This window comes from Strongylocentrotus purpuratus, unplaced genomic scaffold (assembly GCF_000002235.5).
Source record: "Strongylocentrotus purpuratus isolate Spur 01 unplaced genomic scaffold, Spur_5.0 spur5_scaffold_14, whole genome shotgun sequence".
Classification (NCBI taxonomy): Eukaryota; Metazoa; Echinodermata; class Echinoidea; order Camarodonta; family Strongylocentrotidae; genus Strongylocentrotus; species Strongylocentrotus purpuratus.
The window spans coordinates 10599427-10624837 of NW_022145599.1; the positions used below are offsets into that span (position 1 = coordinate 10599427).

Genomic DNA, 25411 nt, shown 5'->3' on the forward strand with positions numbered 1-25411 from the left:
AGCAGGTACTCACAACATACACAAGCCCCTTTCACTCGATCTTTGCCAAAGAACGGCAAAGCTTGTCAAAAAAGAAACTGCTTCTCTTGCATTTAGGTCTTGCCTATTGTGATAGAGAGTGATGAAAAGAAAGCTTCTGTACCTGTGCGACTTCTGTGCAGCCTTTTATGTTTATTCATGCCCCTCCGTCGCATTGGCTTCAGGCATTAATTCCACTAACAATCAATGGATTGGGATAGGCCTAGTAATAGTACCCATGGAGTAAAGGAGAGAAGACTTAGAACTGCTTTCGTATATTTTGAGCCGATTCTGGTTTTGAATTATAAGCTGGTTGATTTCTAGACATCCAGACTAGATCTTAGCCAAGAAAATAGCTCTGCTGATGAATTCATTCACCTTTGGTTGCTATGACCCCAAAGACTCATCTCAAAAGAATCCCCCACCCCCTGCCCTTTTCTCCCTCTCTCTCACCCCTCTCTCTCTCTCTCTCTCTCTCTCTCTCTCTCTCTCTCTCTTTTTTTTTTCTCTCTCTCTCTCTTTCTTTTCTCTGTTATGATACACACACCCTTTTCATTTCTATTTGCCATTCTATCCTTAGAATCCTAACTCTTATTCACTACTGCATCATTTTATATCCCTTGTTTTTTGTTCTCCTCTAATTCTAAAAATGTACATATTGTACTCCTCTCTCTCCCTCTCTCCCTTCATCCATCTCTCCCCCTCCCTCCCTCCTTTCCCACCCCTTCTCTCACCCCCATCCACCTGTGAATCATCTCCTTTAGTCTCTTATTAACCCCATGGAGCTTAACAATGCATTTTGACAATGGAGGGACATGTAAGACCCCTCAAGCGTTATCTATTGTGTCTTTTCATCCCTAACATGTCCCAAAGCACCGTCCCAGAATCCTAGTCATAAAAAACCCTTTATCATGCCACACTAAACTATTGATTTTACCCCCTTAGCTTGATATAAAAACAAGTTCACACTGTCAATAACAGCAATACTATTATGGTAATCAATAGCAATTTAGTGAAACTGTTCAAACGCTTAATTTTAAAGACCATCAAGGGTGGTTTGAATCGCTGCGGAACTAATGTCTTTTGGCAAAGCATTAATCTACATTTGCCACTCTCCACCCCGGTGTAGTAAGTGGGTAACTAGTAGGAATTTATTCATTAAATGCTTTTAGCACCTAAGGATCGACAGCTAGGCTAAAGCCAGTTAAAATAATAATCAATAGGTAATACCGTGAGCATCCCCTGAGGTGGATATGTGCACAACATAAATGTAGCTACCCTGTGTTAGTGTTATTATGTACATATATTCAATCCCACCAAGGGTTGTGCACAACAGTTGATACAAGGACAGATTTAAAAACAATGTTTTCACTAGTGGGAACAAGCCATCTACATAGGGTCCTATCAATCAATAAACATTTATTGAAAATTCAATCTATGCCTTCTCTAATCCATCTTTTTCATGAAAGGAGAACTGAAAACAAAACACATTTTCCTTTTCAAAACATTTTTCCCACATTAGGTCACTATCACAAGAAAGGATCTACATTTGTAACTTGGCACGGTGATGGTGCGTGACACTTAACACACAGCTCTCTTTCAAACTTTGGGTAATTGATCTACAATGGTGATGACATTGTGATGGTTCGTGACTCTTTTCACACCCTTGCCTTCAGACTTTTGGTAATTCATCCACAATCAAGAAGAACTGGAAACAAAACACAACACATGTTCCTTTTCCAACATTCAATTTCCCCTCACATTAGCAAACCAACACAACAAAGGAACTATACATCCGTAACTTGGCACGGTGATGGTTCATGACACTTTACACACCCTCGCCTTCAAACTTTTGGTAATTGATCCACAATCAAGGGAAGAGGCAATGTAAGGGTTCTGGACATCGCTTGGAGGACAGACCAAGGAAGTGCAGATCAATCAATAGTAAACTCTGCCAAGATTGCATCACCAAAACAATTCAATCTACACTTCTTGAAAAAGAATTGTAAACATACTTTGACTAGACTCTGACAACTTTTTGTTCATTTTGTTTGCACTGTGACACAATACTTTAAACTTAACATTTAAACAACGACCCACTAACAATGTCACAGGGTTCACATGGCACTGAGGGTAGTCATGCTATGAAGCTTTGCTTACTTTGTCAACCCTCCTGTTTGATGTTTTTGATTAGTTACAGCCAGCCTTACTTTATTCTACACATATTCTTTTGTCATGTGTAATTTGCAATGTTTTATTTGTTATATATTTGTAAAAATGCAGAAGAAAAAGAAAATCAAACAGAAATAAATAAATCAAATCAAATCAATAAATCAAACAACTGCTCAAGGTGTGGAACTACAAGCTAGGCAAGCAGTAACTACAAGCATGTGAAGCCAAAGTTAACTGCATCAACACAGCACATAGATTTAAAGTGATGACCCCTTCCCCCTCCCTCCATTGCTCATAGATTTCACGTTGAAAATTTTGAGTAAACTTTTCAAACCACAAGCGTGTCCTTAACCCTAATATAGCAAGAAAACAAGATCAAAGCTACAAGATAATTGCACAAAAGTATCCCTAACTACAAGTTTAAAACCACGAACTAAGTATACAGACTGTTGTATTAAAGAAATTATATGGAGCATGTGTTATCGTATCTCTTTACAGTGTTTTGTTATCATAACTATGTATATAAGCCAATCATCCGGTAGAGCGACTGTTTGCTCTTCATTCCAGCATGTGGTCGTTTTGAATAAAAGATATTACTTGTCGTAAGTTAAATGTGAAGATATAGATTTGTTTGCAAAGTTATTCAATACCATAAATGATATCAAGTATTGATCCATTCTGAATCACCCCCCCCCCCAAAAAAAAGAACTTTTAAAGTGAGATAAAATCATTGGGACATTATTATACTACAAATCGCCCAAATCTTTGTGTTATTTTTTTCCTCAAAATCTTGGGCAAATAAACCCACTGTCTATGAGGAACAAGGTGCTTTATTAAACAATAACATAGAGTTGGAAATTAAGGTGTTTATTCTAAGTATTCAAAATGAGTGAGATAACCCCCTTCTGATTCTCGGCAGTAAATATCTTCCATTGCAGTCAATTTATCAGAAATTCTCTTCATCAAACAACATCATGATAAAAAGTAAAATTTCCATTAAAAATCATGACTTAGTTGTAGGACTTGAAACTTTTTAATATGAACAAGCCAAATTTTTTTTAAGGAAAGAAAATTGCCACAATTATTAAAAATCCTAATAATAAAGACAAAAATATAAGGTTCAGGTACTTAATTTGGGTGAGGTAAATCAAAGAAATGAAAATGTAATTCTGTAGTAAGGAGATCACTCGGGGAATATCATAATCTCATGGATAACGAGAGATTTGGATGAGAACCAAGGGATTAAAATAAGACCCTTCTGCAGACATTGTCCCCAAGCTGTCTAATCAAAACTTTCAACAAGGATGAATGGTTCTTTCTCTGGATTCTGGAGAAGACAATCTTGCGTATTTCAGACTGATTGGTAATTACTAACAGTGAAGATAGCTCATTGCTATATAATAGATGTTGCCATTAGTGTAATAAAACACAATTATACCCCATTCACAGTGGTTTTGAAATTTGTAGCGGCGTTGTAGCGGAGCGGCGACACCGCCATAACACCGCTACAAATGCATTCACAGTAGAAAAGTTATCCCGCTGCAGCAGCGGGATAAATATCATGTACCCATTCACGCTGCAGCGGGTGATTTTTATTACCTCCGTAACAAACACGTGTATGCATGGCTCATGACCCGCGAGTGACCCCGATATGACCGGAAATACTTGCTTGAAATTGCGCGGTAAACATGTCAAGTTGCTTTTTGTATCCTCGATCATATTACTTTTTAAAAAACTAGCATTTTTATTGCTTCCAGTCAGAATATTTTAATTTTTTGAAGTGTGAAATATTTTTATTTGGATAATTATGATACCTACATAATAATAAAATCAATTTGAATCCACTGGTTACTTTATTTCTATTTCACTTTATGTTCCCCATTGCTGTAGAAAAGAGGTCAGTGATAGGTAAGTAAACAAATCACACGTGTTTGTCGCGGTGTTATAGCGGAGAGCCTTCACACTGAGTAAACACCGCGACAGCAGCGGGACTGTCCCGCTGCTGTAGCTAGGCGTCCCTAGCGATAGTTTGTGTCGGCGTTATCGCTAGGCGGTGTTATCCCGCGATAGTTTATAACGGGTCCGAGCCTTCACACTGAAGACAACACCGCGACAGCAGCGGGACAGTCCCGCTGCTGTCGCGGTGTTTGAGGCCACTGTGAATGGGGTATAAGTGTAATAAAACACCAAAAACAGAGCAAGATAACTACAAATTAATTAGTCTACATGTTAAAGGCTGTTCTTCAGCATGTACAAGTATGAATTTGATTGCACATAAAATAAAAATTGAAAATTAATGAAAGATAATTTCCATCTATAACAATCTGAATAACAGATTTTACCTTACCTGATGATAATACAGGCATGTGCTCAGCGCTTACTTTCAAGTAAAATGATAGTTTTAATGTGAAATTTATTGTATTACTTTTGGTCGACTCAAGATTTTAATTTGTTTCATATTTCATTAATTAAGTATGGGACATAAATTCAGAAATATCTTGGACTTGCCAAATATCTCTTACTCCTTACTAGATTGATTGCATATTTCATCATACAAAGCGGTAACATTACCCAATCATACAAAAAACATACAAACAAACAAACAAACAATACACAAACAAAGCTCACAGTGACAAGCTCTGATATATAAACTATATGTTTCTTACCTGTGTTAAACCTTGTATAGTATATTTGAGATTGCTGAAGTGGTATAGTATATGCTCCCCAGCCAACGGGCAGAAATCCTCGTTCTGGCTCCATTCAACTGCAAGTAAAAAAAGAAAGGGGGAATTATAGATAAAGAATTGCCATGAACTAAATATGGTGAAAGAATACATTGGTATAACAAATTATTATGAAAAACTACAGTATTCTCATAAGTGATCATCATCCTTTAGCGGGGCATGGCTCATAGTCCGATCAGCAAAATTGAAATTATTACCACTCTTATAAATTTTCAAAAAAAATATTGAGGATTAACTTTTGATGATCAGACCGTCTTTACGAAAAGAATCAGCAAGAAAATGACCCCTAAGCACCCTCTCTTACCAGTGTGTTATAAGATATGAAAATATGAGGTGCGCTATCATGTAATTTCATTTTGCTATGGCATTTTAAAACTTTTAGGTCGTGTACAATGTCATATTGGAACGAGGACCACTAGAGGATATAAAGATGAAAGAGAAAACTAAATACTCACTTTTAAACCTTGTAGCCGTGGCTCCATTCATGTTGAGTGGTTCGTCAAAGGTAGCAAGAAGGGAAGAGCTACTCGCTGTGTATAATCGCACTAAGGCTGGTATGTCAGGTACTCCTAAAGCAAGGTTTAAAGAATGAACAATGTGATTACAAAAACATTTTCTACTTATGTAATTAATTCCTAGAGCAGACTCAGAAAATCTATTGAGTTTCGTAAGATTAAAAAAATCCTTAAAAAAACACATGATATTTTCTAAATTCTATACAGTACATGTACAATATCTACAGCACGTTATCTGATAAACATCAGAAAGGCATCAAATCTATATTAAATATCCCCCTTCTTGCTCTCAGCATATGACATGTTATTAAAACTGGAAAGTGTAAAATTGTACTCATCACAGAAAATATCTCTTCAATAAAAGTGATATCATCTGTTTAAAGCACAAAAGGCATTTACTCTGTTAAATCATAGAATCAAATCTTCTGCCTCTCAACTATATGATCTTTTGTGATGCCATCATTATTGCAAACCTGACCTGAAAAGTAAAGTCTTCTTCATACAAAAAGAACTGAATAAACATGTGCAAAACCATGAAACTGACAAATTCAGGAACAACAAAACTACTTATTTGGAAGGAGAATAAAAACAAAGACAAAACAACTCCATACAGTTGAATTATATCACCTGTCTGATGTGTTACCTGGGATCATGCTCTCTTTTCACACCAGTCTGGTGCTAGGAAGGTATTAATTACCGCTCCTTCCTTTCAAATGGGCCATCAATAATTGAAACTAATGAGAGTGGATACACAGGATTACTCAGGCACAAAGTCCAGCCTTGTCTGCACTCAAAATTACATATGTCTTTTCTATTTGAGCCTCGGATAGGTCTAGATTCCATTATCGGTTTCAGGACACAGGACTAATTAATTGCATCACTCCACACACCTGAAAGTGAGGGTTATCTGTGTTTTGAAATCTTACTCTCTTGGTTATCTTTCATCTGTGACATCAGAATAATTTCATTTGAAAGTATAATGACGTTAGAAGTGTTGTTTTGCTGGTCTCGCTTTGCGTCAGAGTTTGTTTTGTTTTTGTCTGGATGGTAATGAATTCTTTCCACCTTTATGATGATCAAAGAATCAACTCCATGCACCTTTTCGTTATTTCATCCTTATCAACAAACTTTTGGTTTCTATCAGTGCGTAGGTAACAGGAAACGTCACAGACGCAATAAAAAGCTATAATTTGTGTTTTCTTTTTTTAACTAATAAAACATAACAGCTTAAAAACCTCAACAACAACAAGAGAGTCTTCTTAACTCTCTCTGTGGTTTTCATTATGATGCACTATTATTTTAACCCTCTGTGCATCAAAGTAAATAAGAAAAACAAAAACATTAAGATGAATTAAATCAGAAAAGGGAGAATAAGAAGAAGAAGAAGAAAGAGGAGGAGAAGAAGGAGAAGGAGGAGAAAGAGGAGGAAGAGAAAGAAGAAGAAGAGGAAGAGGAAGAAGAGAAAGAAGAAGAGGAAGAGAAAGAAGAGGAAGAGGAAGAAGAAGAAGAAGAGAGAAAAAGAGAAGAAGAAGAAGAAGAAGAAGAGAAAGAAGAAGAAGAGAGAAAAAGAGAAGAAGAAGAAGAAGAAGAAGAAGAGAAAGAAGAAGAGGAAGAAGAAGAGGAAGAGGAAGAAGAGAAAGAAGAAGAGGAAGAGAAAGAAGAGGAAGAGGAAGAGGAAGAAGAAGAAGAAGAAGAGAGAAAAAGAGAAGAAGAAGAAGAAGAAGAGAAAGAAGAAGAAGAGAGAAAAAGAGAAGAAGAAGAGAGAAAAAGAGAAGAAGAAGAGAGAAAAAGAGAAGAAGAAGAAGAAGAGAAAGAGGAAGAAGAGAGAAAAAGAGAAATAGAAGAAAGGAAAGAGAAAAAGAAGGAGGAGGAGAGTGTGGAAAATATGAAATATAGAGAGTAGGAGAATCAGGAGCAGCAGCAAAAGGAGACATACATAAAAAATAAAATCAATATAGGCAGAAGAAAGAAAATGGAAAAGGATTCACAACAGAAACTATAGAGGGAGACATACTTGCTTGTTCAAAGCCAGTCTTCATTCGTTTCAGTAACCTGTATCGCCATTCCCAATCCACCAGTTGCCTATCAGCATCCTATAAAATGATAAAAAATAAAGAGAAATCAGATACAATCCCTGAAAAGTCGTTACTGGAATATATAACTATCAAACCATTGAGAAAGGATTTCATTTTCATGATCTTTCACAGATTTACAATTGGTGTATCATCCCAAGTTATCTCAGACTCTGTTTTGAATAATTAGGTAGAATTAATTCATTGCTTTGTGAAGGCCTGAAAATTAATACGCCTAAACATTACAAGTAAAATAATGGGATATTAAAGAAAGCTGTACATTGAGATCACCTGCCTATAGAGACCACTTTCCTTGTCTTCCTTGAGTGGTCTTTATATACAGGTTATATAACTTGAGATCACCTGCCTAAAGAGACCACTTTGCTCGTCTTCCTTGAGTGATCTTTATATACAGGTTATCACCTATCACCATCAACTTCCTGTAAATACCACTTTTCTTGTTCTTTTGAGCGGTCTTTATATACAGGTCAGGTGACTTGAGATCACTTGCCTGCAAAGACCACTTTCCTTGTCTTCCTTGAGTGGCCTTTATATACAGGTTTCACAGAAGTTTGATGGAAATGAGATGTAGATTTTTGGTTTGTACCTTGATCGAACTGGAAGAAGTAGCATTATTATTGCCGGAGCCGTTGACAACACGGGTGGTGAGATCCTGGATGACTTGTTCCGCTTCATTGATCAGAGTATTGAGCTTGTTTAGGCGGACATCTTTCAAAAGAACTAGAAGGAGGAATAAAGAAAGAATACTAATATTCAACCATTTTCCCAGATGTTATAAATCATTAAGAACTAATAGCTCACACAACTGTATTTTTCTTATCTTGAAAGTAACTAATATCCAGCAAAGATACACATTGAATTTATATTTCAATGTGCATTATAACATTACCATTGTCATCATCACCATCATCATAACCACCACTATCAAACTATCACCACAATGACAAGGACTTCTACAACTGCTATCTCAACTGTCCTCCTCCTCCGCCTCGTCATCACCATCATCACTACCACCATCACCACCATCACCACCTCTACCATCAGCACCACTATCACCATAACCACCACCACCACCACCATCATCATCATCATCATCACCACCACCATCAAAATCACCACCACCACCATCACCACCATCACCACAACCACCATGCACCACCACCATTCCCACCACCACCATCACAATCACCACCACCACCATCACCACCACCACCATCACAACCACCACTATCACAACCACCACCACCATCATCACCACCACCACCACCACCACCGCCACCACCACCACCACCACCACCACCACCACCACCACCACCACCACCATCATCACCACCACCATCACAACCACCACTATCACAACCACCACCACCACCACCACCACCACCACCACCACCATCACCACCACCACCACCACATCCCTCGCCTCATCAAACTTACATCTGGGGTTTTCCCTTGCTCCGTGAGAGAGGAGCAATCTAGACATGGGCATGTTATTGGTCATGACGGCGATGTCTAGCACGGTGAACTCGTCAGGGTTGGGCTGGTTCAGGTCTAGCCCGTTGGCTTCCAGACAATATTTGGCTACGTCCAGGTCTTGGTGTTCCACTGCCTCAAAGAGAGCTGGAATTTCAAAACAAAGGAGCGGCAAAAGTTTAATCACCCACACTCTCAAATTCATGCACAGTTGTTTAGAATAGTCATATCATTTTTTAATTTTTTTTTTTTTTTTTAATGAAAAAAAAAGCTTACGACGACTTCAAATAATGCATACATTATTTTCAAATATAAATCTGACATTATTAGGGATTGCCTGTGGAATAAGAATTTCTAAGGGACAACAGACGATTTTTCAATTGTTGCTTTCACATTTCCCTAAATGTATTTGATATCTATCATATTTGTTTCCCTAATGATTATTGGACAACATTTCGATAGTAATTTCCATATCAAAGTGATGTCCTGTAGATAATGCTTGTGGATACTTTTGCCCCACCAGAGTCCCTTCAATATTTGAAAAATTCTAGTTGCCTGGAGTTCAGTGGGGGGGGGGGGGGGGGAGATTCTTGTCTCTAACAGATCGATTTTGGAATTAACGCTAGTATCGCTCAACTCAAGTTGACCTTGCCTTGCTTCATCGCCCTTGCTCTCAACTCCTAACTACACCCAACCAATCTACATCAAGAATTTATCATTTCATTAGGATAATTATTATCTGCCGCACAAGGAATTATCCAACAAGCAATTTCATTCCGTTAGCTCTCTTGTGCAAGGGTGATCAAGCATGTCGATGGAATTACTACTTTCCATTCCTACTTCATTATCAAAAATGCATAATTTCACAACAGAGTGCACATGATATAAATGATAGTGATCTTCAGTTATCAAGCTTTGTCGGTAGTCTGATGCTTGGGGCCTTTCATCTGATAATTTGAGCGCTTGCGTCACAGGTCAAATCAAATTGATTTTTCATATTAATCAAATAGATTGCTGTCTTTTAAAACTTTGGCTATTATGGATAACAAGATTATTAAAAGTGTGAATTCTGCAATCGTTTTTCCCTTCCCATTTCTGTCAAACACGACTCTATAATTTTGATCTCTTATATGTCTGATCTTTTACTCATTATCAAGGACCATGATGTGATATGTATATAAATATATATTTGAGCTCTGCAGTTCAAAAGTTTAGAGCGTTAACTTGCCAAATAAAAAATTATTGTGATTATGTCAAGTTTTGGTACAGAGTATAACACATCACATCTAGGTTTTTCGACCCCCAAATTCAAATGATGATATCAAATGTCATCATCTACATGAGTATTAAATAGATTAGAGTGGTCAGACAATATGATTATGATAATGATAGTCTGTTCCAGTGTATCTACAAAGAATGAATCTTATCCAGTACACCTTCACTATTCCTGGGTTGAGAGAGACAACTATACATGAAATGCTGAGTCTGTGTACACATCACGCAAGAATGTAAACTCAGTATCTCAAATTAAAAAATCAACAAGTGAATTAACCATTATGACCAAACTTTGTAAAGGATAACTTATCCCGTATATTAACCCACAAACAAGGTGCTTGTTTACCTTGTAAATCAGAAATATATTTGGAATTTCTTCTGCCCTTGTCCTTGACGGAGCTGCCCCCTAGCCCCGTGGAGTCCACCTCGTTCATGCTTGCCCCCCTCTTCTTGCCCGAGAGGCTCCTCTGGAGTTTGTTAGGGGCGAGGGGAGACGGAGGAATGGAAGAGGATTTGCTCCTGTCGTCTCCTGGCACCAAGCTCTCCATGCTATGGGCCTTCCGGACATCGCCACTGTCAAGATCAAATAAATAGTGGGAGAAAAAGGATTGATTTAATGAGATTTCATTAAAAAATCACCACAAAAAAATGAGAGAAAACAGATCAGAAATATTCACATATTGTATATTTGAAGCCAGAAGAGTGTTAACTCTGTGTTAACCTAATGAGTTTAACGCCCTTCTGGCTCTGAACAGATGATATCGTCTGCTGCGAGCCAAAAGGGCGTTAACTCTGCAGAAAATAATGCGAGTTAATCCTTTTACTTGCCAAGGATCAAAACCCCCATCTGCCTTTTCGAAGTATACCGGTATATGATACACATCACCTTTTTTTGAGCCAGAAAGGCATTTACTCATGTACACAGAGTAAACGTCCTTCTGGCTCCAAACAGACCATATGCACAGTGGGTGTGACAAAACTTGAGTGAGGCAATCCACTCATCAGTCTATTAATACAACACAAGCCTGCAAAGAGTTAATGCCCTTCTGGTTCTTAGCAAGCAGGTCAATAAATTATCATGAGGTTTTGTGTAAATGGCTAACATGAAGTGCTTAAAAAAGAACGCAAACTTGAGTGCCAGGGGCTTCATAGATTAAATGGCAATGTACAAAGTCTAAAAAGAGAAAAATACTTTTTAAATCCTAAACAAAGCACAAAAAATCAACAATGTTTTCATTGCAGGTGTTCATTTATCTTAAATCAATAAACAGAACATAAATAGACACCAACCAAACATTTTTTTCTTCTTATAATCAAGCATAATTGATCATTGACAATAAGAAAACAACCCCCAAAGGCCCAAGTAATGCGTAATCCAGGAACACTCAATAATCTTTAAACATTAGTTTTTTTTTATATATATATATACCACAAGAAAAGAGGAAAGAAAGGGGAAATGACATAAGTTGGAAAGGAGGGAGAGGTAGATGGAGAGGGAGAGAGAGAGGGAGAGAGAGAGAGAGAGTGATAAAGAGAGATGGGGAGGGAGAGATAGAGGGAGGGAGGGGAGAGAGGGAGAGAGGGAGAGATAGAGAGAGAGAGAGAGAGAGAGAGAGAGAGGGGAGAAAGAGCAAGAGAGGAAAATGGATTTTCCAGAATCCATAAGATTAAGCATGAAATCCCTAAGCTGATACATCACACTTATCCCAAGGGTCCCAAAGCCTCCAGAGTAAATCCCTCTTATAAAACACAAAATGTCCCTTTCATCCTTTTGCTATCAGAGGGTTTATAGACCTGCATGTAGCCAGTAGGATAATCTTCTTTCTAAATTGCCAGTCTCGATTTTTAAATCCTTTATATTTGATATTCAACTATTTTTTAAAGGAAAAAACAACAACCAGCCAATTGCTTTGTGTAAAATATAATCTCTTGAATGTCGATTTCATTTTTGTTCCCATGGACTTTTCTCATCATTAGGATACTCTTCAAAACCAATCTGCAAATTCGGTGTCATGGGCTAAGCAATATGCAGACCAATCTGAAGAATTATATTTATTAGAAATACATTCTCATACATGAGATATGAGGAATGTGTTTTGCATATGACATTAATAATTAAAATGTCAGAAGGTTGCATTGTTTGTTGAAAGCAAGAAGAGTGTTAACCTATACACAAATACACTTTGGGCGACCTTCCACGCAAGCCGCCGTAAGTGGCGCTACAGTTGGGGGGCAGCTGGGGGGCTTCTGGATAGCACCTGAATGGGAAAGTTGAATGAGTGAGAGCTCGTTCGTACTTAGGCCCGCATCTACTGGCGGTGTGGTGAGAGTGCCTCCGTACCGTAAGATCGAACTCACAACTCTGCTCCAGCTAGCTAAAATTCCTTGAATTATTTATATTCTAACTCTAAATCATTCCGTCTCTCACTCTCTTCAATTCAATAAAATCATCTGCATGTTAACATACACGATAATGAATATGTGGGACACCGTTACAACGGCGTCTCCCAAACTTCGATTGCCGAAAACGCACGCAAAACTCGCCAATGACGGACATCATCTACCCATTCATCCATCGTAAATGAAATAAATTTAGACAAAATGAAGTTGAAATGTCCGAAAGCGGCAAGGAATAATAAGTGGTTTGTCTGTGAGAAAGCAATGATCGTTGCATGCAAGATGAAAGCGCAAGCTGATAGAAGCCCCCCAGCGTGTAATGATAAACGTAGAGGGCTCACATCCATGAAAATTCGCCCGTATCGGTGTATATGATTGTGTGCAGTTAATGCCCTTCTGGCTCTCAACAGACATCCCCATCCATTGAGATGAATTCCTTCATGAAATATACATGAACTATACATGAAGCTGTAACATTATCTCAGTTAAACCTTGTAACTTACAATATTAATATATCATATTGTAAAATACTTGGGTAATCCTTTGAAAGATTGCAAATCAGGGACCTATTTTAAACAAAGCCTTTTTTCAATGACAAATGACAAAAATCAGTGACAAATCTGCTGATAACCAACCAAAATCCTAAAACAAAATCTGTCATTTTGTCACTGATGACAGGTTTTGTGAAATGGGGCCCACTGATCTCTCAAGTTAGTAGAAAGAAGCATGTTGACTCGTATTTTCAAATGGATTAGTGCACTCAATACTGACCAAGTACCCAAACAAATGAAACTACACTGAGAAATAGATTACTACAATATGAATTTTATCATGTATCATGCATCACAACAATATAAAGGTACAAAGAGAGAAATTATGAATTATTATTCTGCTGCATCAAGAAAGATATGTAAAAATGTTATCCTGCTATTAAACGAAGCTCATAACAAATCAAGTCACTGCCTCACTATCACAATGAAAGAAAAAATCACAACATGATGATAAAAAATGAAATGAGAGGCAAAACTCATGCACTAGTATGGTATCCTGCAACATTAAACAAAAGAAAAATGGAACACAAGCCGAGCGTGTTATAATGAATGGACCAGCAACAACAACAATAAAAGAAAAATGAACACAAGCCGAGTGTGTTAATGAATGGACTGGCCAGTGAAAGCTAGCCCTAGTTTCACGACAATGTAACACATAGAGGAGGAGCCCGAGGACAGAGGATCAAGTCTTACGTTGAGGGTTTACGAGGCATGGCCGCGTGGTGGTCGTCGACCAGGAGCATACTCCAGAGCCGGTCGGGGATGCCGTTGGCGCTGGCGACGTCGGACTCGTAATCACTGCATGCAGGGGACATTGTGACAATAATATGGGACATCATGCTCAAACAAAAAATTTCATTCACTACTTGAGAAAATAAAAGTTATGAAATGCAAACCAAATTATAGAAACATGCAAGGGCAGTCAAATGGTTCTAGTTAAGAGCAGGGTTTGAAGAATGGCTAAGATCAAACTGATGTTAAACTGGAAAGGAAGTCTACATCAAAGTGTTTCAGAGAATTCTACGGTCGCATTCTAAACAATATTGTATGTGTCCATTGAATTGCGTTTTAGACTGGCAACAAAAGGCAATATCTAACTTCACAAAACTTTCTCACAGCAACGTTCACGTCTACTGCTACGATCCTACAAAGGGTATCGGCACAAGCCAAGAAATGCTGGATAATTTTCACAACACTAGCAGCATCTGGTGACATTCACGATGACCCACACAAAATAAATCGTCACCATTAATAGAGTCAGGAGAAATAACCCTTATCCAATTTTATCTACAATGAATGGATCTTAAACTCCACATTAGCGATGACACATTGTTGGTTTTAAGTGCTCCAAAAAAGCTCAGAAGTATCTCTCATTTATTGGTCTGGTGATTGCCGTGTCTCCACCACAAATATTTTTGATACACGCATGTTCGTGAGCTGATGTATTCCTCACTAGCACTTTACTTCTCTGAATCAAATTATGTCATCTCGTCATGAATGATAAAGATCTTCTCATCACAAATATTCCAAGTTGCATAAAAATTGGTCTGAGAATCAAAACAATATCATGTTCATATGTCCTCATTTCTTTTTTATCTAACCTGTTTGAATTAATTTTTGCTCTGTCCGTAGAGTTTAAACAGGTTCCAAAGAGTTTTACCAATCTTTTGATCAGTTGAAATATTGCGGCTACTACAAAAGACTTCAGGCACTAAGATTTATGGAGAGATATGACAATCTCATTAATTACACATCACTATCCTTCTATTTCAGTTTTAGCAGTAGGTATGCAACACTCAAAATTACATCATCTTTAAAAATAGTTATTCCTGACCTTTAAACATTACATAAAAATGGTTTTGGGTTTGAAGATCTTTGGAAATAGACATAAACAATGTATTTTTGAGACTTTGGTCATCAAAAATGATATTTTTAGAAAATATTTTGAGGTACAAATGGCATCCCATGGTGAGTACCGGTACTCTAAATCATAAAAAAATATCCTTTGTTATTACTTCATTATCTACAGATACAATTCAAATGAGTAATTCATACAACCATTTTTTACATCTGTAGTCATGTGTACATGTCTTTTTAAAGCAATTCACTCGATACAAAGGGTAATAACAAAGATAATACACACAACCTATTCTGTATAAAGCATATATAGATATGGAAAGCTTAATGTCAAAAGATAAAACACATGTTCACAAGTGATACAGTGATTGAACAAAAACTTACTGTTCAAATATATCATCATAAGAAACAAGTTATTCCAAGATTATAATTTTTTTAAATATTTAATTTCTTCAAGATAATCCCTTCAGTGTGTGATCTTGCACGTAATTGGCCTAAAGTTTATCAACTTTTGTCCAGTCACAACACACACAAAGACTGCAGTGTGTACATTATCATGACACACAGCAATGCAGTGTGTGTATTGAACAGTAACATGTACACACAATTGGATACCAGGTACATTGGACTGATACATTAACAAAAAGGGGTGTGTATGGTATTCACTGTGCACAGGTGATAAATAGTGTGTTTAAAATTGTGTGTATCATTTCAAACAGTAATGCTTTGCTACTTCATAAATTCACTTCAAGACAGGTACATGGAATGGTCCATTACAAACAAAAGGGGTGTTTTAATACTAACCTGTCCACACTGACAGAGCGCTGTCTACATGGCAGCTTTTCCCCTCTCCTCTCCCCCCTCTGACTGAGTCGACGAGCCAACTTGGCCAAACCTCCATTGCTGGCACTTGTTCTTACTCTCTCTGTGTCAGGGGTCTGTGGAATGTTGAAAAAGGGGAAAATATGTTGAAAAAGGAGGAGGATATATGTTGAAAAAGGACGAAAATATGTTGAAAAGGGGGAAAAATATGTTGACAAATCTTTATACAAATATGCAGCACTATTTTGGATGATTAATTATTTTAAAAAAGAGAGATTTATATGCAGCATCATCTCAGTACAAGTGGTTCTGCGGAGACTGAATTATATTTATCCATGTCTTGCTGTCAGTGAGTGACATTTTTGTCAGAAAAAGCACTGTAAAAATCTACATTTTTAGTTATCATACTTTTTCTTCAAAAACATTTGAATCTGTAAGGGTGTGTCTACAAGGTTGTGTGAAGAGGTCAGTTTTCCCCTCCTATCTTCAAGAAATATTATTGATTTTATATGTAAAAGGATAGAAGTAAAATGTGGGTGGGTATTATATGCTTACGGTAGGTCTGGGAGGAACAGGGTAGTATAGCTGTGATGAGGTCTGAGAGAAGGGTGTGTCTTCAAGGCTGGGTGTAGGGGGTAGGTACCCCTCCTCTTCATCTTCTAACCTCCAGGCCGCACCTAAGAAGGATAAACAAAAGTCTGGATTTAGACTACAGAAGAAAAAAAATCAACAAGTAAATATTCACAATGAATGATATACGCCTAAAAACTAAAACAACAAGTCATCTAAACATGAGATGGATGTAATCATGACATCACGCCACTAGCGATCTGATTCTCATTGATCTTTGGAGCAGAGGAAACAGCCATCATCGGTGTTTTGTTATTATCTCGTAATGTATTTTCCCTTTTTTATATTGTATGTGACATCTTGATGAATAAAGCATACTTGATATGATGCTGTTACATCATAGCATAAAACTGCCATATTCTATATTTACTATCAATAATCTAAGTAAATTCTAGTGAATGTTTATTTATTTGCCCCAAAACGAATGTCAGATGAAATTTCAATATGTACTTTTTGTGTCAAATTCATGGGAGATGAATTTCTAAAATTCTAACATTCTTGTCAGTAAAATAATCCTTGCTTTCATTCCCCTTTCTGGTTCTGTGATCAATAAAGTAAACACAAAATCATTGAATCAACAAGTCTTGTATGTTAATAACATTGTCATCATCATCATCATCATCATCATCATCACCACCACCACCACCATCACCATCATCATTATCAGTAGTCACTAGGAGCATCATAACAGTTGTCGTCCTCATTATCATCGTTATACCATCATCATCGACACCATCATTGTATTTATTCATCATTCTTGCCGACTCTTTTATCCCTCTCCCATTACTAACACAAACAACTACAAGTGGTTCCGTGCGAAACGAATTTCATCATGGTACAACGCCTTGACTCCTAAATGATATGCAAATCACCCTACTTTTGCAGCTTTCAAGGCCAAACATATTGAATAACAAACGCAATCAGATAAGAAAGATATGCAAGTAGCCCACGCTTCTCGGTGTCTCGTTGCAACAGAGAGCGCACATATATATTTATTGACTTTATTGAGCCAGAAGGGCATTAACTTTTACACAGAGTTAACGCCCGGCCTTTCGACTCCAAACAGGCGTTATGCTCTGTCCTTGCTAGTGATGCGTGATTTGAGAGTGGGCAAAGGAATAAATAAACAGCAAGCCGTTGAATACCTCGGTCAAGTGGTTCTTAATTCAGTTTCTGGTATTGTTTCTCTGAATAATTCATTTCTAATGCTCTGCTGATATCAAAACGTAAAATTTTTCATTCATAAATACCCCGTATGATGAGGACTAAAATTTTCATATCTGTTAAAAAAGCATTAAGGCTAACTGAGAATAAATGCCACTTATACAGACCCAATCCAATAACCTCAAAAGACCACACTTTCTCTGTTACTGTTCTTCTAATTAAAGGCAAGAAATGCTATAAAAATGTTCAACCTACCATTAAAATGATGTCATAGGAGCTTCACAATAATGCGCAAGAACATTTATCAAAAGCATCTCTATTTCCCTTGTGAGTCGTAACCTTCTTCACAATGACTCTTCACCATCTTGGCTAACGGCTAAAGTGCTTATCGACAATTACTGATGCCATAATTAGACATTAAAGCCTGACGGGCCAATGCAACAGCTGTATATATAGCCACCGTTCTTGAAAATTGCACAAGCCTTCATCAAACTCTCATTAGCGAATCTGCTTTTAAAAGTTGAAGACAATTCTGAGTCGGTGAAAGAAACAGCACATAATTATGAAAAATATTGAATAGATGTGTGACTGATAAATAAAAATCATTAATCACTGTATCAACTAATTTGAACTCTTCTTTTAATTGGTGTATGAAGCCAGACACGTCACAGCGTGACCGAAGTTAAGGTCATGAAATATTCATTTCTTAATGATGGTTGTGAGTTGTGACGGAGGCACGTATAAATAAACCAATTTCTAAGACCAAGAAAAAAAAAAATCCTCTCCCGGTAGATTTGATCGCTAAAATTATCCCCATCAAATTGGGTCATTGCCCAGCGCTGGAGAATTATTCATGAAGGATTTAGAATTAATTATATGTCTGAGAAAATTTGGTAGGTAGTACTGGAATAACATTGGTTTCTCTAAATATGATAAACAATCGCCAGTGATGTGTGATGCTAACTCATTCAATTTTAATCAAACTTTTTCATCACCTTGCAGTTCTTTCTCTTATGTGATGTCCTTCTTCTTTTGATGACATATGTTCGGCTAGAAACAATAGACATGTAATACGGTATTCTCCTTTTCGATCTCTTTTCTCTTTTTTCTCTATTTTCTCACGCAGGAATACCAGACACAATTACGTATCGTTTTGTCAGCGCCAGAAGGGTGTTTGTTCACAATGTGATAAAGTACAGGAGTTAAAGTCGTTCTGGACCAAACAGACAATATGATCCATCGATCATTACCTCCTTGAAGTCATTAATTACACGCATTTGAACAACCGAACTCTCCCAGTGCCCGCTGACATTTGATTTATCGCAGGTCATCGTAACTATTTAACACATTAAGTGTTCACTTTGTGAATCATTGATGAATAGAAGAACTCGGTCGCAGATCAAATGGGGCATCGGAAAGGGTGAGATCGCAAATGGAGCATCAACGAATGTTATTAGCATTGATCAGGCCTGATGGACACAAACTGAATACCAACTACAGCACAAAGAATTAGAAATCGACCCACTGCATGTCGGTCCAGGTCGCATAAATGTTGCAATCATAGTATGTTTAATGAACACAATGTTCCAAATACATCTATTGAGAATCTAGGCAAATTATATTGGATTAAATTTGAAACTTGCATGCGATTGCAGCTTTATGTAACCTTCTAATTATTTCTGAGAATCAGGAACATTCACATTTAATTGTTACTTGCATTTGATAGCATCATTCTAAGTATGTCCAATGAAAATAAAGGATAATCATATTTGACTGTAACTTGCAGCTGATCGCAACTTGATTGCAACATTCTACACATATCCATTGTGAATCAAGGAAAACTTGTTGGCAATCAAAGATATCCACAAAGATTGCAGATAGTCATATATTTCAATTTCAAAGAAGATATGACAATTGGTTGGCACATGAGCTTCAATCCATTTCTATAAAAACACTTGATAATTCTTTTTTAAATTGTATTGTCCCTACTACTTTGCCCCTTTTTTTTTAAGCTTCAAATTATAAGTAATCAGATGTAAAAATCAAGCCAGTCACCATACTTGTTAACCCCAATTTCAAAAGCTAGCATACTGAAACAAAATAGAATGAGGATATAAAATTTCAAAATGAGAATATATGGTGAAAAAATGGGGTTAAGTGATCCCATGGAGAAAGCCTGGCTGGTAATGGGGGCATTTGATGAATCATATCATTAGATTGCTATAATTATCCTCATTACTCTTCTCCAGACTCATAATTACATAGACGTCTGGGAAAATTTCTTAAACTGACAAAAAATTGACCTTAAATAGTCTCAGGAACAGACGGCATTCTTTGAAAAGAAATATTATATGAAAGCAATATTGAAGGAGTGCATGATAGATCTTCAATGATATAGTTGAAAATCATCCACTTTATACCAATTCTTTCTGCTTCCCTCATAAAGATACACTTTCGTAACTTATAGCAATACAGATTGGTAGCTTAATTCCTTCTTACTTTTGTAAATTCTTTGAGTATAAATATTTTGAAGATTAAAAAAGAAGAAAAATTCAAGGATACAGTGAATTAAAAACATTTCAACAAATAAAAGTTAAATTTTTATTTAACATTGCAGTTTTGTGTCTCAAATCCTGATTACTCTGATGCAGCTCAGGGGTCTATAAATCAAAGCGCATTTTAAAATCAATGCTACATGAGCTCGCTCCTTTCCGCACTCTGCAACATAAATATATTTCAATGTCAAAACTGCTCTCCAGCTAAATATCTCAGACTGATTGATGCTGTACTTTAATGATAATATAAGACTCGATTGATCGAGAGGAATTTTTATTTCACGATGTTCTAACAAGTGTGAAGTTGAAGTCCATTACTCTCCAAGTTCAAAATGGACGCCAAGTCCCCCATCCTGTCTACTCCCGTATTGACTTTTTAATTTCACACAAGGCTAGTCATGTGGACGCGAGGCGACTGAGTGAGGATTAGGTTCCGTTCTCAAACAGTCGACCAGCTTCTTCTTTATCAAGTTCGGGAGAAATTATCGGCCGACGAATGGCGGGGATACCCCTAGAATTAAAGTGTACCGATCATTAAGAATTATTTTGTTTTGTTTGTTAGCAGTTACATGTTGTAATATTATTTTCAACATATAAGCATCAAATATTACTCCTGTAAAGGGATATTGCAAGTTTCAAAGCACTCTCAATTAACATAATGGCAACTTATTTATGAGTAGACTAATTAATAGACACACCAATACGTGTTCTCATAATGACACCCGGATCAGACTTGAGTTCCAAGGCTGCAATTTTATGTTATTCTTTATTTTCTTCATACTCTTTATCTCTTAGCCCCCCTCCCCAACCCACCCCAACAAAGCCGATTTGAATTCATACATTCTAGCTGTACACAAATCATTTTTTTAGGCAATTGGTACTCTTTAAAGTTGTCTGTATATAGATACATCAGAGAAACTCATTAATCTCTAGTTTGCTGCATGAGTCGAGACAGAGACCATGCATGACAATCATGAAAATGAGGCATTCCTGCACACCCTAATTAATGCTGGCCACACCAAACTTTGTCAATTGTGATTGGAGTAGCAGATAAGAATGAAGATCATATCTTTTGAAATGTTGAAAAAAGTCAAGAAAAACTTCAAGAAAACAAGGAGTATCTATTAGTTGGTTGCTTTTTTAATAACAGAAGGAACCCATTTTAATTCATTACAAACACTTAATGTGTATAGATGAAAGTGATGAAACATAACAAAAAAAAAGAACAAAATCTAGAAATATCAAGTAATATGTTACCTACTGTTTCTTTGAATGAGTCAATGTAGGTATTAACTTCTTTCTGATCCTACAGAATAGAAAGATATGTCTTTAAAGCCACACTGTCATATATAAAAAATAACCATGATGATAATTCAACTATAAAATATGTCTATGTAATTAAGTATTGGATATTGTTGTTGCTCACAGATTTACGTTAATTTGATGAGCCTTCAGAACATGTTTTGTCACATCCAATACTTATTCAACATTTACAGATCTTTAAGAGTTTTTTCTTTTCCTTTTAATGTTGTTGTGTGACTGGCCCCTTTAATTGGTGAGAAACTCTTGACATCCAATACCATTACCACATAAACGACAGGAGGGGCCACTTGTATAGCTTTACTCATCCTTATCTCTGTGACATGTCACCAATTCCTTGCATTATCCAGGGAGAAGTAGCATCTACCTGGGGCGGTTGTTTCACAAAACTTGTCATCAGTGACAAATGACAGTTTTTGTTATAAGCTACTGAAGTCCTCGCTTCTGATTGGTTATCAGCAGATTTGTCACTGATTTTAGTCATTTGTCATTGAAAAAAAGGCTTTGTGAAACAGGTCCCTGAACTAGGATACTTACACGGTGCTATCATGATAGCCGGAGGGATATGTTTCTTGGGTTTCTTTTTGCGAAAGCTCATCTCGACGTGCCTCGGAGCGAGCCAGCCACAGTCTGAAAAGGCTGGGTGCAAGTTATAATGCTCCGGCATTGAAAGTTTGGCAAGATAACAGAACCATATGAAAGCACAAGTGATCACAATCCAAAGATGCTCACTATGAAATTACTGAAATTCACCAAACGTGATACTAGAAGATGACTTCAATTCCAAATTAATCATATGCTACTGCAACACCTTTACACAAGTGAGATATATAACCTGAATTGCAGAGCGACCATGTTTCGGTTGAAGTTTTTCGGTTACAGGTTTTCTAGGAGGATAACATCAATGAGATCCTGAAGAAACATTAAATACAAGATCAATATACCAGCCTCCTGTTCTCTGCAAGCAATTCCTTCAATAACAAGTGGTGTTCTTTTAGTTGTTCAGGTAAATTGTAACGAAAGAGAAAGGAAAATATCAAGAGCACATGCCAGACATCATATTCCAAATGTGTAATCACAACTATCCAATATGCCGCAGGTTAAACATGTTTAGTTCAGTCATTATATCTTCTCATTTTCAGGAACAGTTATCGGCCACGCCTTGGTGTGGTTATATAAACATGATGATGCGGAGACGACTGGCAACATAATGTACATACTTGACATTGATTGATGGTCTTCAGTATCAGTTTTCTGTGCCGTTCCTATCGATGAGACACTTCACACGATCTAATCAACTTAAAAATGGAGTTTACTTGTCCTGTTTCGTGCATGCATCCACTTAATAAACAGAGAATGAGTCGAAAGATGCTTTTGTCCACGTCACAGTAGCCATTCCATCGTCATGCTGCAATAATTTTTTGTCCACTGCTGCCACTCCCAAAATCCTCATTTTCATAATGGGGTGATTAAAACATTAATGAATGTGATCACCATAGCAATGCATCAATGACAGCAGGCATTTAAAGCACATAAAAAATGTAACATGGTGAAAAGATTCCAGCACAAAGGGTGATAAGTTTTGGTAACATGTGTCGTCATCCCCAGGACATCAGAATTTCACAACAAACTCGCTCAACATTTAAAATAAAAATCAAGTTGGAAGTCATGCAAATGGATATTGCAATCAATTGCTCTATCGAAGCAGCCGTATGTTTACAAGGTTAGTTGAAGATGATGAATAATTAAAACATCTCTACAATCAGCATTCGTTTTACTAGTGAAAGATCCATGTATCAATTAAAACGAACAGTTTTAACCTTGATCAGCCGTTGTTTGCTTCCTAGTTATAGATCACAAGCTTTAAAAAAAAATCCAACCGTCAATTGCAAAATGGGAAAAGGGAATGGGAAAGAAGGCCCCAAAGAAAAATCTCTTGTGTCCCTAGCCAGCAATCTACTGAGAGTATAAACTGTTCAAGAAGCAACCACTTCAAGTCTATGGATCCTTGAATAGTTAAGGCCTGTAAAGTGAAACCGTACAGCTCGGCACAAGGCATCCAACAGGGGTTATGGTATAGATCGGGAGGGGGGGGGGGGGTTGTTACTGGAGACAGGGAGACAGAGGATGAGAGAAGATGGAACGCACGACCCATGAGTGTTGCTCTACTGCGCTTTCGGCTTTTCATCGTGAGGCGCCTCTTTCCCCCAATCCATCACCCAAAACAAACCATTTACGCTCAAGTGGTAGAGAGCATCGTCCTGTAGCGTCATCTATCGCTCGTTACGAAAGCCGTCCGACCGTTTTCATCGAGAGCTGATCAAGCGCTGGGTTCTAAAATAAAAGGAGCGGTTATTTTTAAAATCCTCTCCGTGATCTTTTTACGTGGGTTTAATAAAGAGATGGGTTGAGCAAGTCAAGCATGCCCCCGTTTTCATTGGATGAAATTATGTCTGTGTCATTTATCCAGCACGGCCGGAGGAGAGAGGGAGAAAGAGAGAGAGGGAGGGAGGGAGAGAGAGAGAGAGAGAGGAGAGAGAGAGGGAGAGAGGAGAGAGGGAGAGAGGAGAGAGGGAGGGAGGGAGAGAGGGAGGGAGGGAGAGAGACAGAGAGAAAGAGAGAGAGGGAGGGAGAGAAAGAGAGAGAGAGAGAGAAAGAGAGAAAGAGAGAGAGAAAGAGAGAGAGAGAAAGAGAGAGAGAGAGAGGGGGGTTGCTACGGTGAGCGGTGGTGTTCAGCGGACCATTACTATGATCAGTAGGTTCAATCAGGCATTTAACCGATGAATACTGACCATTTGGTCAGAAATGGACTACAAGCAATGATATCTTTATTCAAACATGAATTCTATCGCTGAATGCAATCATGCAACCAAACACATTAAAGTTTCATGGTGGGATATGATAAGAGTGGTTTGAAGATGAAGATGTTAAAAAAAATATCGTTGTAGCATAATGATGCTGTTTCCGTAGCGGATGAAGGAGGAAAGTGGTTGTATGTGCTCCATCTTAGCATGAAAAAAAAGATATATATGTGATGAAGGATAATAAAAAGAAGACAACTTCCAAGAATAATGATGATGATGAGGAGGATGATTTTAATAAATAGATATCAAAAGTATTACAAAAATATATTTTGGCAACCATAGATAGAATCGGAAGTGGTGGTGGTAAAAATAATTAGGAAATCGAATACTACTTTTTATATGAATAATGGAATTTTGGTTAATCTGTACTTTAAAAAAATTATCTAATATAAGCTGTAAATGAACAGTCACATTTCATATGATACATACAGCAAAATTTTAAATCAGAAATGTTACCCCTCCAAAAAATGAAAAAAATAACAAAAGTGTTCATTTTAATTAAAAAGACAACTCCCCCTCCATTGGATCCTCCACTATGGATGAGGAAACTAAAATAATCTATGGCCCAAACACGACAGGTTGGCCAATAACATAATGCGGGATCATTGTACACAATTAAAAGCTGAACTTTCTACAGTTGTTATAGATGTCACTCCATGCTCATAGTTGCTTCAACAAAGTAGCGCCATCTAGTGTTGGGAAATTGCAGTTCTATTCAACTCTCAAAGTGCTGTACTACAGCTTGTATAGTTTCTCCCTCCGCAACTAGAGACACTGCACTTTTTCTTTTAAACAAGAGCTGAGAAGCAGTTTCAGAGGGCTTTTCCTAAACCATATATATCAGCTTCTTAAATCACCATGTCTTTTAAAATCATTTAGCACTTTACTTACTTTATCTGGTACCCCCTGGACTGCAGCGACATGAGCATATCAGAGGGATATTGTACATTGAATTTGTACT

General features: G+C 37.3%; 1 protein-coding gene across 2 annotated transcripts in view; it reads right to left on the reverse strand.

Annotated features, from left to right (window-relative positions):
• The window catches only part of LOC581770 (ankyrin repeat and fibronectin type-III domain-containing protein 1), an 89036-nt gene that overhangs the window by 16125 nt on the left and 47500 nt on the right, over nt 1–25411 (reverse strand). The window contains exons 4-12 of one of the 2 annotated variants that reach the window (XM_030984166.1): nt 16473–16594; nt 15900–16033; nt 13932–14036; nt 10637–10863; nt 8980–9162; nt 8129–8262; nt 7464–7542; nt 5390–5503; nt 4857–4954 (exon numbers count right to left, since the gene is read on the reverse strand). In XM_030984166.1, coding sequence (XP_030840026.1) covers nt 4857–4954; nt 5390–5503; nt 7464–7542; nt 8129–8262; nt 8980–9162; nt 10637–10863; nt 13932–14036; nt 15900–16033; nt 16473–16594 — 1196 coding nt within the window. The remainder of the gene's footprint in view (nt 1–4856; nt 4955–5389; nt 5504–7463; nt 7543–8128; nt 8263–8979; nt 9163–10636; nt 10864–13931; nt 14037–15899; nt 16034–16472; nt 16595–25411) is intronic. The other variant, XM_030984167.1, reaches the window with a different exon arrangement.